This window comes from Lycorma delicatula, chromosome 8, assembly GCF_047948215.1.
Source record: "Lycorma delicatula isolate Av1 chromosome 8, ASM4794821v1, whole genome shotgun sequence".
Classification (NCBI taxonomy): Eukaryota; Metazoa; Arthropoda; class Insecta; order Hemiptera; family Fulgoridae; genus Lycorma; species Lycorma delicatula.
This window is the reverse complement of record NC_134462.1, coordinates 124946404-124961953: the sequence shown is the minus strand read 5'-3', so window position 1 is coordinate 124961953 and position 15550 is coordinate 124946404. Positions and strand designations below refer to the sequence as shown.

At 26.5% G+C, this 15550-nt stretch overlaps 1 protein-coding gene across 4 annotated transcripts in view; it reads left to right on the top strand.

Moving 5' to 3' along the window:
- The window catches only part of Awh (LIM/homeobox protein arrowhead), a 455485-nt gene that overhangs the window by 210424 nt on the left and 229511 nt on the right, over positions 1–15550 (top strand). Inside the window, exon 1 of one of the 4 annotated variants that reach the window (XM_075372513.1) lies at positions 867–1008. The exons of the other annotated variants lie outside the window; for them this stretch is intronic. Within the exon in view, the coding sequence (XP_075228628.1) occupies positions 961–1008 (48 nt within the window). The 5' untranslated portion in view covers positions 867–960. Of the gene's footprint in view, positions 1–866; positions 1009–15550 lie in introns of those variants that run through there. 4 annotated transcript variants of the gene reach the window in all.

Genomic DNA, 15550 nt, shown 5'->3' with positions numbered 1-15550 from the left:
ATTAACTAATTATGTTGATTGTTTTATTAATTTTATTATTGCATTACTGGTAATGTTATCTTTTAATATTATTTAACGTTATTAAATAATATATACAGTGTTCGTACGTAGCAAACAAAATCCAACAATATTTATTTTGTTTGTAGACGGTAGGGTAGGGTATTTGGTTTATATTATATTTCATAGACAAATCTGGTCTGTTCGCAGAATAGCATTGATAATCTGATTATAATATTACGTAGATAATCAAAATAAAAATAAACGAATCCAGTTTGTTTATAATTATTTCTTTCTTTTTGTCGGAGTATTTATTTATTACATTGTTTGGAAGATGGCCGATGTTGAAACCATAATAAGATTTTTACAACATGAAAGAATAGGGTAGAGCCTGACCGTAATGTTCAAGCAGCGTTACAACATCGCCGCTATGCCCGGCAATAAAATGAATTCAGCTCCGGTATTCCGACTATGGAGGACACCATCGTAGCTTTTATCGACAGATTCAAACGGTCGTATACGATTGGATAGCGTTAATAAAGCTCCGCCTTCGTCCAATAGGAATACGTTTCGTTTTACCGGCCCCGTTCGGTCGTTTCCGTACGAACAATAGCCGAGACGAGCCCCAGAACGGCTTACTGGAAATCAGCTGGCTTAGTCCTCCTAAAACCCTAGTCGGTGGTACCTCTTGTTCTGTGCGGAAGTGAAACCGCTTATTCTTCAATACTCTTGTGCGTACCTTTTCACATCGGACTGTCATTTTTTTTTAATTTTTACACGTTTTAATATTTTTTTCTCTTTTAATAAAGTAATTATATTCATCAAAATTGATAACCTTCGGATAAAGAAAATAAACCAGTCGATCTACAGTACGTATTATCTTACAATTCTCTATTATAAAAGAAAAGAACTGTTCTTAATGTATAAAATTGGGTTCTGTAGATTTTTGAAGGATCATTATCTATGATAAAGGTATCTTGCTTTACAGACTTCAACGCAATAGGTATGAAGGTAAGAAGATTTTTTATAATTAAATTTATACACGCGTAATTTTATTTTAATTTAGTTTTACATTAGAATACGTTTGTTTTTTTAAACGGTGTTAAATATCGGTTTAAAAAATTGAAAACAATATATTCCATAAATTAATCAAGTTACTTGATTTTATTTTTGACTTTAGGCTTACATTGGTCGTTAATTCCTTACTAAGATATCATTTTAAGGAAATTTAACATTTTGTATAGAGTCTGATGAAACGTTATACATTGAAGTTTTTATTATTAATTGAATATAATATTTTAAGATAATTTAAAAACAGAATATGCTTGAAAACATTCAGAGATGTAAAGTTGTGTTAGTAAGTTATAAAATCCTATATTGTTTTTGTAGATTTATATAAAACAAAAACATTAAGATTAATATCATACATTGTTTTGTAGGCTAATAGAATTTTAGGCCACTTTTACAAACTGAGATGATAAAGTTTATTACGTTTGTTTTAAAAAGTTTAATTAATTATTAATTAACATAATAAATACACAAAAGCCCGCGAAAAATAAACCAATAATGATCTAATTATTAACTAAAATCGATAAATTAATATGTATACATTTATCTTTAATTTACTACACGGTTTGGCGACATATTTTATTAATAATGTAACGCGTAATATTAGGATACATCCTTTTTTCAGATTCTTTTTTTATTATACAGTTTATTAGACCTACCGAATAATTTTACTCACCCGCGAAATGACAAGAAGGGCTGGGAAATTTTATAGAATTGATATAATCGTTTTTGTCTTTTTATTACTCAAACAGCTCGACATATTTTATCGAGACCATTTAATTCTACTTTTTTCTTTAATAAATAATATATATTTACTCTTTGGAGATCTAAATTATGTAAAATGTATTTAGGATTAACTGTTGTTTTTGGGATTGTTTTTAGGATTCGGGTTGTTTTTGGAGTGTTTTTATTGTCAGCGACAGTGTTAAATGGTAGATGTTTTTATGACATATTTAGGGATGAAATCATAATTAATGCCGAATTTGGCTGCTGGTATTTTTTTATTTGTAGAACTAGTTTTCCTTCTTTTATCTTTATTAAAGCTGGGGCACCGGTTTTAAGAATTAAAAAACCAAATCACTTTTATATCATTCTGAAAATGTATTATTATTAACTTGTTTTTAATTAATCTTTAGTCTATAGTAGCATATAACAGAAGTATAAAAATAAGTGTGCTTAGATATCTTACGATATAAATTTATTTATAATTATTTCTAAATTTATTTATAATTATTTCTTCTCGTTTAGTATTGAATAAAAAAAATAAAAGTTCATTATTTCCATTGCAATAATTAAATCGGTTTGTCTAGATTCAGAATAAGCATTTACCGAGAAGACAGTGATATTGAATATTTCTTTTTTACAAAAAATTTACGTTACTCTTCCATCCTGGTAAAAATTGACTTGAAGTTGTTGAAATTTTTATTTCCAATACATCTTTTAATTTTGAGGTATAAATTAAAGAATTTTAATATGTTACGCTGTAAATAGCATGTAATCCGAATGTAATTGAAAGATAATTTCGCCCACTTTTTATTTGTTGCCCGCATTAAGATCTTCATAAAATCAACATATATCAAATATTTTCGTGATTATTCTGCACTAGCTTATTTACCACAAGAATCTGAAGTAGGTTTTATAGAAGGTTTTTACTTTTCTAAAATTGGATGTATTTTAAATAAGAAATTCCTATTTGCGAAAAAAAAAATTCTATTTGCGAATCGTTATGTCTCAATTCATGATCAATTTTTGTGTTTTGATAAATTTTGATAGTATTCTTTATGTATAAAATTCAGAAATGGTGATTGCAATTTTCCTATTTATTTGGTTATACTATTGAAAACGAAATTAGAATCTAAGCTAAAATTATGTATAGGTTTTTTTTTTAATTGTTTCCTCTGTAAAGGTAAATTGTGAACAAAGTTTTTTTTAATGCCCTATATAACAAGAAACTTTTATCAAGATTCATAAATGAAATAATTAAGGGTAAAACAATGTCTTAATCGCTTTTTTTAGACAAATTGAGAATATTCGGGTGTAATATTCTCATTTAGGTACCGTGCTTATCATCAGCACGCATGACTGCGGTTCATAGGTGTAATTTGTGTAGAATCGTCTGTAGTAATAACTGGATCGTTTTCAAAAAAAAAAAAATTAATGATATTACATATTAGTATAATGTTGTAGAGACTTACAAATTCAAGTACTAGTAATTTGTTAAAGTAAATAAATAATATTTCAACTAGTTATAAAAAAGTAAACTAGTTATATAAAATTTGTTATCCCAGTAATAAATAAAAATCTATGTAATAACATTTTTAAAATTGTTAATATTGTACTTAACCACATAACTATTTAGGTTGCTTTGATTTTAGAATATAAACACATAAACGGATTATGAAGGAGGTGTATTTATTATAACAACAAAAGCATTCCTAAATGACTAGCCAAATTTAACATCAACACATCATCCCCGAAAGATAATCTTGTCTTTTTAAAGCACTGCGTAAATAATTTATTGATCAACTGACAGGTAGTGAGATATGATGTTTTACGAAATTTTTTTTAATATTTTTTATTTTTCGTCAGATTTATATACATTTTTTAAGGTATTTAATGTAGAAGACTCGAAAGCGAAAATCAAAAGACTAATGAGAAGCTTGCTTTTGCCGGGTGTTTATTGTTTATGAGCTCTGTTTTTCTCAGAATTTTTCAATTTTTATAATAAAAAAAAATATAAGATTAAAAAAATAATTGATTCTGTTGCGTTGATAAAAGCTTAGTAGAACTTTGTAAAAAGATTGTTACAAGAGAAAACTTTTTGTGCAGAGATATTTCTGTGTGTTTTTCTCATTAATTAATGTTTCTCTGAGAAAAACTTAAATGTATTAGCCGATCCATGCAGAATTTTTGGTAAAAAATTTGTTTACTTTTTCAGTAAATATCTAGTTATTGAAATAACTTCAATTTCCCATATTTTTATCCTAAATTACTTTCATTAAATTTACTCGATTAAAAGTATAAAACAAGATTACAACTAAGAAACAAATTTACAGAAAAATTAATTTATAAAATCTATTAAATTATTTTTTCAACGTATTTTTGTGTACAAGTCTAAAAAAAGATTAATTTTTGATTACTCGTTCTATGCCAGTTTCTTCTTATTTATGTTTTTATATAATTTAATTATTAATAAAAATCCTTTTAAACTTTCTTAATTAATAATCGTTCTTAATAAACATTAATAATAATTTTTTACAGAGTTCTATTGCGCTTTTAAAATCAACACTTTTTTACTGCTTTGTTTTACGCCAATTTAAAATAGAATTCAGTCTTTAAAACGGTACTTTAAATTTGATTTCATTCATAATTTTATAAAAAAATTCTCAAATTTAATTCATAATTAAATACGAATATTTTGAAAAAAAGTAAACGGAGTTCAATCCTTTATTAATTAAACAAAATGAAAATAGTTTAGGTAGAGACGTATTTTTTTATTTCACAAAATTTATTTATAGATCTAGAAATTAAGTTTTCAACTTATTGTTTATATCGTGAGAAAAACATAGTGTAACTCAACTCTACAATTACCATGTGTATTAATATAAAATTTTCTCTTAGTTGTTATGTTTACATATATGTATAAATAGTTTAATTTTTACGTATTTCCTTAGTTAAATTGTACAAAAATAATGAAACATCTCGGCTGTTAATTTTATATTAGCCGTAAGTATTGCAAAACAGCCGTAATAAAAAAACAGAGATTTTCAGATAAAATTTTTAACGATTCTTTCAGTTTTTTAAATATATACAAGTAATATTAACAAAATATCTTTCAATATTAACTTTTAACTTAAGATATTGAAGTATATTTTTTTCATTTTTCATGATAAACTAATTTTATCGGTAAGCCTTATAAATATTAATTCTTACTGAGGGACTCTGATACTTAAGATTTTGTTCCTTTTAAAATAATCTTTTTTTTATTTTACTAAATGACTTTTGTAAAAACAAAAAACTGCATCCGTAAAACATATAAATATTTAAAATATGTATACGAGTTATTGAAGAAAAGAAAATGAACACAGTAAATCTTATATACTTACTAAAACGAGATGTGTAATAATATATTTATATAAGTTATATTTATGAAAGCGATTCGTTTAGATAATTATATATTTGTATATAGATTAACCTACAAAACATTAAAAAATCAAGGACATGTAGTTTCACCCCGCTACGGTGATCGGTGGACTGATAACGCCTTAAGTAAGTCATTCATTCGGAAGGTCTCAGGTTTGAATGCCGATTAGGCATGGCATTTTTCATACGCTATAAAATTTACTTCCATTCTATATTCCCTTGTACAAGATTCATCAAACTTACACGACGAATAAATTAATTTAAAACGATTTATAAGTATTCTATCGCCAAAATAAATAAATCTAGAAATAAGTTCATAATGTTTTAGTAGAATTCGATGTATATTAGTTAGTCCCTTTTTTTTTAACTGTATGTTTTAATACTATAATTTGTTTGGGTGTGAAGATATGTTCGAAATTGTATAATTCTTGAAAATAATTACGAATGTGAAACCATCGAGGGATCCCTCGCTAACGACCCCTGTGGCAAGTATTACAATTTGATAGAGAGGCGGTGACGCTATGTCTACAATCCTTAAAATAGGGGTTTTCGACACCTTCCGTACCTTTAAATTCATTTTATTAAATAAATAAGAATGATTTTGAATATATGAATTGCGTTTAAGAATCCTGAATGAAACTGTAATCTTTGCGCAAAACAGTTTTTCTTGTTTTTTTTCATTGGACAAATACGGTCAGTCCCGTGTGTTCGATTGAAAATAAATCAAGTAACGATGCGGGTTACTTGGTTGATTCAATTTTTTCTATAGAGATCCCATTTTTATACGAAACAATGTTTTCATCGTACAACGAATTCTACAAGATGAATTCAGTAACATACGAAACACTATTAAAAATGCTATTTAAAGATAACTTGTGGTAAATTTTGTTCATCGCATCTCTTTCGTTGAAATCTAGTATATGGTTTGCAAAAAACATTAGCTGTACGTAATTGTGTTTAGGCATAGAGTTGTACGTAGAAAAAAATCTTCTATTGATATATAAAAGAAACTTCATGCAGCAGGAAAATGATCAATGAAAGCTTGATAGAATGCGTTTTAGTTTCATTTTTCGTACACAGTTTAATCCACACAGTAGTGCGGACCGTAAAGTCCTACTTACTCCTAAATAATCTTTTTTTAATATAAATTTCAGTATTGTAAAAGCGTGTTTGTGTACGTAAACAGTATTCAATATATATATTAAATATTTTATTCTCTATTTTTACTACAAAGATTCCTTTTCAGTTGTAAAATCTACTTATTTTTTTCAAATCAAACAAAAATGTATTTCAGATATTGCGCGGCTAATCTAGATAAATTGTATTGTAGTGAATTATCAGGAAACTAATGTCAACTAATAATCAAAATTAAGTAATTTGATTTTAATATGTATGGGAAATTTTTACGTTTTTTTGAGTTGATATTGATCTTAAGTATTTTTTAAGTGAAAGTTTTCTTCGTAACCCATCTATATTTTTTTCATTTTAACTGAGTTCAAAAAAAAAGGAAAATGTTCATTTAAATGAGTTCATATATATTTTTTTATGTGTATTATACATATAGACCCACAAATCTCGGCTTCTTCAAAACGGTTTATCATAAGAAATTAAGTTTTTAAATTATATAAATTAAATTTAATATCTTTTCGGTCACTAAAATAGAATGAACTGTTCTAGTACTATTACCATTGTTTTTCTTTGCAAAAGTATTCAATGAAAATATTAATATTTTGTGCCGCTAGGATTTATTTAACTTGTAAAAGAATCTATCAAATTTAAAAAAGTATATTTAGGTTTCACTATTTACCGATACACCTTACATTATTTTTCTTTTTTTTATTACATAATTAAAAGATATGAATCATCCTTCCTTTAATGTAAAATTTCTTTTAAATAACGGAAATGGAATATTTTATAAATAAAAATTTATGTAATCTGAATAGATTGTTTGAAGATACTTTATTTTTTATCCAAAATATTGTTCAGTACTGATTTGCTGTAATGTTAATGTAATATATTAGGTGATCTAATTGTGATATTCAACATATTTTCAAGTAAAATTTCAAGAAAATTAGTTGAAATTTTCTAAATGCAAAATGTAAATTTAAAAGAGAGTTCTTTTTTTGTACAAACATTTAAGGTTAAAAACGTTATAGAAAGGCTGATCTCGCGCAAGATGTATTTATTTATGTAGTTTCTCTAATTCTATCCTCATTTTTATCAATCCCCAAATTTCTCGTTCATTCAGGCAGCGTTTTTGAACTAGTATATAAGAAAGTTAAAAATCATGTAATTTAAACTAAAAAATAATAATACTGCAATTAAAAAATCGCTAAAAATTTAAAACAAAAACTTATTCTGTTCTTTGAAGTTCCGTATTTTGAAATCAGCAATAAATTATTAGGAAAAAAATTCGAAATTTTAAGGGCTTATATTTTAAATAATATATGTTACCGTGAAAGACCGATGTCGGGTGAAACTCGATATTCTCCGGTGTATGTCGACACATACCAAATACGTCAGTGAAAGATCGAAATATTTGAGTATTTGGACCTTCGCCGGACACACTTTCGCTGTGGTTGGTGTCGAAATTATAACTAGAAATTTAAAAAAAATACCCGATACCAATCTCTAAGGTGAGAGATTACGAGAAACGCTCGTAAAAAAAGGAAGTTTGAATCTAAGGCAAACATAATCTCCAGTCGCTAACCTCGTCTGATTAACTTTATAAAAAAATTTTGTAAATTGAAAAATCAGATTTACAGAATATGATAACTGCATGGATGAACGATAACGATACAAATAAATGGTCGCATAATTTGCCCTTTGTTCAATTTTTTTATAAAAATATTGTTCAACTTTCATTATCAGTGCATGCTGAATGTGATTATTCGCCTCCAGAGATTTATATAATCCTTATGTTTACGAGAATTACTTGTAATCTATTTACCTTAAGTTATCGTTTCGACCTCCCAGAACTTATCTGTGTGTATCGACATATACCGGCGAAGGTCCGAATAAGCAAATATTTTGGTCTTTCACCCACGTATTTGGTATGTGTCGACATTCACCGCAGAATATCGACAATCTCTAATTTCAGTCTTTCTCGGTAACATACGCTTTTATTAATATTATTTATTTTATTTATACAACATATCATCTTATCTACCGAGTCCTCAATTACTTTAAAAGAAGAAAAAAGGTAAAATTTTAGCGTAATTCAATTTGAAGTAAATGATACAGAAACATTAGTTTATTTAAAATATTTTTAAAACTGTAAATCAAAACCAATAATACTCGTACAAATCATTCGCAATGTCGTGTTTGAAGAATCCTTTCAATTCCTCCCCGATTTAAGTTATCTTCATGTCAAAGAAAAGTCATTTAAATAAAATCTTTAATCTGACAAAACAAAATGTAATAAAACTTATGTTTAAATCTTTGATCGTATGAGTATTTTAAACCGACAATTTCTGTTTTTGGCCAGGAAAACAGATACTACAACAAAATTTTGCCATTTTGAACATCAATAGAAATGATAAAACCACGTGGTTTTTTTAATCTTAAAAACTACTCACCAGGTAATTATTTTGTATCGTATTGCTACTATAATTTATAACGTTTTAAATTTGCTACTCTACAATGAATAAAAAATACTACAAAATGCTACTACAAAAAAATAAAAAATACTATTCGTAATTGAAAATTAAGTAAACCTTTCTTACAGTGTCAAGACGCACAAATAATTATTACAAATCATTTACATGTGAAACACAAACGGTTAGGTGTGAAGTTAAAATATCAAAGCCACATTATTTATATAAAAATCTTCCCGATGTTAAAAAAAGTTTTGATATTCAGTATTACTTTCCTCCTTGTTTTTATTACCTATTTCAATTTAGGTTTAATCGTTTCGACAAACTTAATTTCTACCTACTATTTATAACTAATTAAAGAAATAATCCAAAAATTAATTTTAATTAGTAGCCGTTAAATAAACGTTAGAATATATTTTAAATTTTAAAACATAATGTAACGAATTGATATTGTTATTATTAATGTATGCGTGCTGTTAATTACTGTTTTCAGTCTTATTTTTTTGATTAAATCTTTAATTAAATATAATAATTTAAATTGCATTTCTCCTGATAAAATTGCCAAATTTTAAAGCCCACCGGCCTTGTCTAGTGGTTAACTCGTCGTCACATATAAGTTAACAGTTGATTTCGAAGTCGAAGGTTCTGCGATTCAAATCCTAGTAAAATATAGCTACTTAGATAAAAGAGACAGTGTACACCGGTGTACTTCGATGGTTGGGGTTCAATTAACCACACTTGGTTAATTGACCACTCAGGTGGTCGTCGGAGTAGTCCACCTGAGTCTGTACAAGACTACACCTTATTTACATGTCGTACATATCATCCTCATCTAATTTGGTCGTGGAGACTGCAACGTGCACATTAGAAATAATAATAAATTTCAACAACATAGCCTTCTCATTGAGCAATAACTTTTTATTTCACATATCCTTTATCTTTAACATTCCAATTATTCCGAATCTTTCTATCTTTGGAAAGGTTATACGAATATTGGTGTTTTCTAGGTTTTGTAATGGGAAGAAAAGGAAAATTTAATTCACTGCATGCATTCTTTCTAACTCGGAGAGCAAAATTTTATTGGTGAAAATAATTATCAATATCTTCCTCAATATATGATTAAATAGGTTATTAGTTAGCAAAATTATAAAAACTATCAGTACAATTATAATCAATCAGGCTCTAAGGTTCAAATCCTAGTAAAGGCAGTTACTTTTATACGGATTTGAATACTAGATTGTGGATACCGGTGTTCTTTGGTGGTTGGGTTTCAATTAACCATACATCTCAGAAACTGTCGACTTGAGACTGTGCAAGGCTACACTTCATTCGTATTCATACATATCAAAGAAAGAAAGAAGGTAGGCATACCTAAAATAGAAAAAGAAAGAAAGAAGGTAGGCATACCTATATATTTAGAAAGATATTGATAATTATTTTCACCAATAAAATTTTGCTCTCCGAGTTAGAAAGAATGCAGTGAATTAAATTTTCCTTTTCTTTCCATTACAAAACCTAGAAAACACCAATATTCGTATAACCTTTCCAAAGATAGAAAGATTCGGAATAATTGGAATGTTAAAGATAAAGGATATGTGAAATAAAAAGGTATTGCTCAATGAGAAGGCTATGTTCTTTGAAAGTTATTATTATTTCTAATGTGCACGTTGCAGTCTCCACGTCCAAATTAGATGAGGATGATATGTACGACATGTAAATAAGGTGTAGTCTTGTACAGACTCAGGTGGACTACTGGTTAATTGAACCAGACGTGTGGTTAATTGAACCCCAACTTTTGCTAACTAATAACCTATTTAATCATACCAGGTATTATGTAGCTTGTTGTATATTGTTGAAAACAATATACAAACACCATAAGTAAGCTAATCGTGTAATTAAATTGGTTGATTAAAGATTAAATAAAATAAAAACAACTTACTTTACTAAATTAAAAAAATCTCATGTGAACACTACATGACTTCCTTGTACGCCTATTCATCTTTTTTTCATATTCTTTTTTTATTATTGAATTATTATCTATTGTAAAAACATTTTTTTACAATTACAGGTTTAAATAAAAAAAAAAGTTTAAAAGGAAATGAAGTAGAATTCAAAACAATGTGCCTTCCCCTTGTAAGATCCAAATATTTCATTAATTAAAATTTTATTTGACTGAGACTCTTGAACCAATGAAAATAAGTACCACTTATGGTATATCGTTGAAAAAGCACTCATGAGGGTTTATTACTGTAGTTAATTACGGTTTTATTTACAGCTATTGCTCTCGCGATTTTTCTTTACAATCTAATCTGGGTAGTTTTCCGAAAATATTTAAAAAAATTAAATCTTAACATATAAAAGAAAATATTATATAATATTTTATATTAGTATTATTATTTTTTTAATAAAAAATACAATAATATTTTCCTTTAATTCACATTTTACTAGTGTAAATTAAAGTTGTGCGTCAACCATTTATTACCTATTTTTTTTAACTTCTTGTTACTACCTTGTACGAAGTAAAGGAAATATTGTGATCGCGTAAAATTTGGTTTTCAGATTTCAATAGAAATATCCATTTTGACCATTCCTGAATCCATTTTGACTAGCCTAGGCGTGACATATGTATATGCGTATCTATCTCGCATAACTCAAAACGATTAGCCGTAGGATGTTGAAATTTTGGATTTACCACTGTTCAAACATCTCGTTGTGCACCTCCCCTTTTGATTGCAATCGACTTGACCAAAAAATCTGGATTTTGTACTTTTTCTTAATTAAATTATATAATATTTTATTTTACATGTAAAATCGACCTTATTTTTAAAAGAAAATGTTCTAATATTTGTAAATGTTAAGATTTAATTTTTTTTTAAATATTTTCGGAAAACTACCCAGATTAGATTGTAAAGAAAAATCGCGAGAGCAATAGCTGTAAATAAAACCGTAATAAACATTATTAAAATTTATTATATTTAAGCAGAAACATTTAAATAATGTGAATTAAAATTATATACGTATCGGCGTTTATTCATAAACCATTATAAAAATCTAATTTGCTATAATATTAATTTTTTGTATAAATTAATGAATCTCTTTTTCCCTCCACTCCTAAAAGAATCCGAGTCTATTTTTCGTAAATCTGTTGTATATATCGTTTTAAAAAATATTAAAAGGACGTTCAAATTTAACAAAAAGTGAACGAAACGTTTAAAAAAACATTTATGTTAAAATACACATTCATCATCTTTTTTTCCGAAAATTTCATTTTGAGAATTACATTTCTGTTATAGAAACCGATTAGAAAATTTGTTTTCATATTTTTTTATTGAGATATTTACACGATAATTGTTACTATTATTGTAATGGAATGTTAAAAATCAACGAAAAATCCACATTATACTGGAATTTAACTAAATTTTGCCATTACATCAACGTTATACAAAGATTAAATAAAATAATTATAATTTACGAAAAAAGGGAAAAGTGGAAAATATTATGATTGTAGAGGTTTCAAGAATATTGGACAATATTTAAAAGGTTTTTTCATTTTTCTTTTATTTCAAATGTTCCAGTATAAATTGTAAACTCATAGGAAAAGATTTTGATACCTTATTTATGAAAATCGAAAGCTTTCAAATGATATATATTTATTTTCAAATCGTACACGTAAATTGAAATATATATATATATATATATATATATATATATATATTCTTTTAAATTTATTTTCAGTTTATTGACGAAGGCGATAATTTGATTAATTTTTATTTTTTTAAGGAAGTTCTCCTCTGGTAAGTTTTTCACAAAAAATGTTTTTGAACGAATAATGATTAGTATTTCGTATAGTGATTATATTCTGTATAGTATTTCGAATTGGATCAGTATAGCGTAAAGTAAAAATTACCTGGAAAACATTAGGTTAAAATATTGTATGTACGATATAACTTAAAAACTGAAAATATTACACATTATATATTATTTCAGAGAAAAAAATATATTTCAGGGTTCACAAAACATATCAAATTTGGATCCAACTTCAGAAAGTAGTTATTCATAGTAGTTATTTCAGATAGTAGTTATTTCAAAGTTATTAAAAATAAGAAACAATCATATATATATATATAATCAGTTACATTAGTTTCGCTTTACTTTTCTTTATCTTCATCGAAACGATGGGATTATTACTTATTGGGTTTGCAAACTTCTAAATTTTAACTAACGATTCATTTAAAAAACATATTTGCTTGCATTATGTTATTAGTTTAATTTTCGGCGAGAATTAGATAAGATCTATTAACAGCAGTTTGTGTTATATCATCATTAATCCGTGGCATTTAGTTGATCGGCACAAATTGATTTTAAGCCTCATACGCATTGAATAACTTCGGTCACTATGAAAAATTTTACATCGGTTGGTGGTAGATAGAATTTTATCTTACATGTACAGCTGAAAATCTGCTAAATAATTTTTGATAACTTTTCGATAGGTTTTGTACTTCTATTGAAAGTAGTTTATAAATATTTTATAAACATATTAGACAGTAAACGATTATTGTTATCCTTATAAATTACTTTTAGAAAACAATTTTTTTTTTATTGTAAAAACTGATTTATTCTTAAAATCAACGTAACCATTTTTAGTGGAAAAATAAGGATTATTATTTTATCCATTATGTTTGTATTTTATATATGTCTTAGGCGAATTGAAAAATGAGACATATTGTAAAGAGCCTACGATATTTTGCAGTACACCCGGCAAATTGGAAAATTATCTAGCAATTTCTAATTTGCCCATTTTTTTTCCAAATCAGTGGATATTTGATGAGAAATTATTTTTATAATTTATATTTACAATTATAAACAATAATGTTTATATGGAAATTATCTAGCAATTTCTAATATGCATATTTTTCCAAATCAGTGGGTATTTGCAGAGAAATTATATTTATAATTTATATTTACAATTATAAACAATAATGCTTATATTGAACTTCTATTTCTCCTTAATGAGCAAATAATTGCACATTTTTGCTTAAAGTTGTAAAGGTTCATTACAATAAGCCTGAAAAATAAAGTCTGCATTTTCAGTCGCTTACGACGTAAAACCTAGATTAACCTGCAATTTATTTACGATATTAATGGAAATACCTTTGTTACCTTTGTTAAAATGAACACACTCTGTTTTTACGAGAAGGAAATCCGAGAAAGCGATAAAATTATTAAGTATATATTGCATAGTTCAAACTTTCAACGAAAAATAAAAATAATGTTACTAATTTATATGCTTCATTTTTTCTCAGAATTTTATTTTCGCAGAGTACTCGATTAAATACGTAAAAATATAAATACGTAAATTAACTCGAAGTTGAACACAAAATTAACATTTATGCTTGTATTCTATTGCGTAGTAGCATGCGACTGACTGGAAGTTTCGGTTAGAGATGAATTCAAAAACTTTAAACTTCCTTTGGACGAATCTTTTTTAAATCGTTTTGTTCAATTAGGATCATCGTACACCTTTAGCAAATATTTATATTTTTAGCTCTAACTTTTCCTTACATATAGAAATAAATTATAAAATATTTAATCATTGGTATTTATGTCAACTGATTACGCATGCGCGCACACATATACCCAACACACGCGCGCGCGCATACACAAATTTATTATTTTTTTAAAAAGTAGCTCTTTGGTCCAGTCGGTTTCAAAAGCATGCTAAATGTTTAATTTTTAGTAAGTAATTTTAATTTTAATTTAATTTTTTTTAAGTAATTTTTCAGAGTTATTAAAAGAACACTTATAAATTGATCTGATGTTCATTAAAAAATGAGATGATTTAAAAAGAAAATTAAAATATCCGATATTATTCAGATATTTCGTGGTCATTACCTTAACTGTAATTTTTAAATTGATCTAAAATTTGCTGTTTAAAGTATTTAATACGTAAAAAAAAGTATTTTAATCCCGTGAAGTATACTACTTTACGATACGCCTATGTTACTTTCGTAAATTATGGACATTGAAACACAAATATCGTCTCATATTAAAAGTTATCTTAGTAAAGATATTTAAGTTTTAAATTGAATCAAAAATGATAACAGGTTTTTTAATCTTTTTTTTTTTTTGTAAAGAAAGAAATCATCGAATTTGAGGATGGTAAGCAACTAAACTGAGTGAACGAAAAGGGAGGCTGTGGGTAATTTTTCAAAATGAAATGCACATACGAATTTTCTTCTTGTTTGCAACAGTTAGTGTGTAAAATATCATCACGATCGATCGGTAATATAGATAAAACTGTAGATCTGTATTAAATGCAAATGGACACATTATATTACATTTCCTTTCAAAAAGATTTAATAGGTAGAAACAAAATAATTGAAATATTTCTTTCTTTTTTACTATTCGATAAAAAACTTAGTATACTTAGCCTAAATTTGTAATTTGTTTTTACGCATTGCTTTGAAAAGTCTGTAATCAATTTTCAATTTATTTTGTTTCAATTTTTACAACTTTCGAATATCTTTTTATAACTTTTTTATAAATAAAAAATAAGCATGATCTCAGATATTCAAAAGTTGTAAAAATTGAAACAAAATAAATTGAATCATGCTTATTTTTTATTTCACTGTTCATAATTTATGCAATAAATGATACACGCGTATCGTAAACTAGTAAACTTAAAGCAATTAAACGATTTGTTTTTTTACGAATGAACTACTTTTATATAGTAATAGAACTTGTTC